Source organism: Egretta garzetta, unplaced genomic scaffold (genome assembly GCF_000687185.1).
Source record: "Egretta garzetta isolate BGI_Z169 unplaced genomic scaffold, ASM68718v1 scaffold32, whole genome shotgun sequence".
Lineage (NCBI taxonomy): Eukaryota > Metazoa > Chordata > Aves > Pelecaniformes > Ardeidae > Egretta > Egretta garzetta.
This window is the reverse complement of record NW_009259035.1, coordinates 791,165-793,605: the sequence shown is the minus strand read 5'-3', so window position 1 is coordinate 793,605 and position 2,441 is coordinate 791,165. Positions and strand designations below refer to the sequence as shown.

General features: G+C 41.1%; 1 protein-coding gene across 1 annotated transcript in view; it reads right to left on the bottom strand.

Annotated features, from left to right (window-relative positions):
• GATB (glutamyl-tRNA amidotransferase subunit B) overlaps window positions 1–1,262 on the bottom strand; it is a 47,223-nt gene extending 45,961 nt beyond the window's left edge. Inside the window, exon 1 of the mRNA XM_035890400.1 lies at window positions 1,204–1,262. Within this exon, the coding sequence (XP_035746293.1) occupies window positions 1,204–1,262 (59 nt within the window). The remainder of the gene's footprint in view (window positions 1–1,203) is intronic.
• Window positions 1,263–2,441: the final 1,179 nt, after the last annotated feature.

The window sequence follows — 2,441 nt, the reverse complement described above, 5'->3', positions numbered from 1 at the left end:
GGGAGCCAGTTGCAGGCACGCACCTCCCCACCACAGCCAGGGGCTGGGTGAAGACTGGCTCCGCTCAGCTTGTGGTGAACGTGGGGCTTTTGTCCTTCACCTTTGCCGCGTGAATGGCCTCTCCCGGCTTCGTGGCTCACTATAACCGGTGCCCCGTCACCAGGCAGGTGCAAGGCCTCCTCACACACAGCCTTCTTGCTTACCTCCTCCCAGAGGAAGGTGTTTCCCCAGGCACCCAAAAATGTGGTAGCGTTAGTGTGGGAAGCAGCTGCGCTGCAGTCTGAGGGGTGTCTCGAGAGGCCTTGATGTGTGGGTCTGCAGGTCCTGTGTCTATCCTGAGAAAGTGAATGCTTGTCCTAGAAATGCTGGAGCAAGAGACAGTGACTGCATTTGTGTCTTTCTTTTAGCTGTTGTTTAAAATGTCTTAGGCTTAGGTCCTCAAAGGGGTTGTGTATGGGTTTTTTTCCTTTGGTGTCATGCTGATACAAAACCTGCTGCTATTTTACAGATGGCATTTTGCAAATCTTGGGCATCAGATGGTATGGTACCATGCAGCTGCAATCTTGGATCTTAACTCCGTGTACGTAGAGTAGCAAGGTCCAGCCTGCAGGGCCTGAGGGTGTTATTGCTGTACAAATACATGGTAATAAAAACACTGTCCAGGGCATATGCAAACACCTTAAATGCTGTTTACTCAGCTACATGGCACAGACAATAGAATTAACAACCTTCTGTCCTAAGCCACAGGCCTGTGGAGCTTAAATGGGAATGTACATTAGCTGTTGCTTATGTCATCTTTGCTCTATGTCAGTTACTGCTAATAGAAGCTAATCAGTCACAAACATATGAGTAAGACTGATTTCTTCCAGCAGAGGACAGTGGTGCATATAAGCACTTGACAGTATCTTGCAACCTTTATACCCTCTTGTCTTCCCAAGCTCAAATATGAGATGCTGAGTGGTTCAGAATCACGTGGAAGACAATTCATCCAACTAAGAAAATGTTTTATAATGGTTGTTCCATTGCACTAATTTTCTAATATGTTTGTATTTTAAATGAGATATATTAACGGAAGGTTCTTTATAAGAAGAACCAGTTGAGAGATACCTTCAGCAGATACTGATCTACAGTTATTTGTACAATGTAGCTTAGCTTAATTAGTTTGTCACATTCCTTTTCTTGGGAAATATCCCTCCCTTGTACATCAGAGGGTGACCAAGACAAAATTCCTTTCCAGTAAAGAAGAACTGGCCACAGGCCATCTCGGACATGTTGTGGAGAATGAAAGAACATCAGAGTGACCCTTTTCCTTCTCTTCTGTTGTGAACCTCTTCACATATGAGATAAGCTAATGTAAAGCATGTATAGCAGTCTTTAAGCCAATGGAATAGGTAAGAGTTTTTGATATTTTTCCAATGAGGAAAGCTATGTCTTTTTGACTTAGCGGGGCCCTATGCAATGTATTGTAACGAAGAATGCGTTTCAGGCTGAAGCTTAAGTATATGATTGCTATTTCTGTAACAAATTTATTCCTTTAACAAACATACTCAATGAACTCTGGATTTAATTATTATTTGATACTTTGTAGGGATTGACAGATCATTTCAACCCAGCTATGAGGATAGGTTCTGAATGTAGCTCTAGAATGGTTTTACTGATGTAAAAATGGTAAATTTTGGATTATTTTACTTTCTTTTAAGCCCGTTATCCTGATGTAATAGAAGATTTAATAAATAATCACTAAGAAGTTAAAACCTTATAAATATTAAAATCATGTTACTTAAAGCCTTACTCTGCCTTGATTGCACAGACTTCTGCCCTTTGTGCATATTATTTAAAAGAGAGTAGACAGCACAGAGGGGCTGAAATCCACTTTCTGCATTCCAAACAATTCCCCTAGAACTTTTAGCTGTATGGGTGTTGTCTTACATAGAGAGGAGAATTGGAAAGTGCCATTGTTTGTGATTTAAATTGTCTCAATGCTATTTTAATTCCTCTCCCAGAAAAAATCCTATTAGAAAGACCTTTTCCTTTGCAGCTCTGTGCCAGTGACCAAGTAGGTAATAAATGAAAGCTCACACATCCATATACAGGAAGCCAATCAATCACAGACAAGCAGGGAATAATTGCCTTTCCCAGCAGCTTACTTTGAGGTAGGAAAGGCTACATATTTGTTCCTTATGTACCCTGGGCGGCAGCCTCTACTTTGCAGTGTGTTTATAGATCATGCTGTGGCTTGGAATAGGAAAATATCTCCAGCACTGCATAAAGATTTGTACAATGATAGTTCAGTACTAACTATGTAGACTTCTGTCAGAGACAGTAGACCCAAGGCACAGCTTTCTCTGAGTCTGAGTTTCTTATTACTGTAGGAATTTAACCAATGCCTGAGAGGAAATTGGAATTTTGTAGAGGATGAAAACCCAACAGCATATAATTTA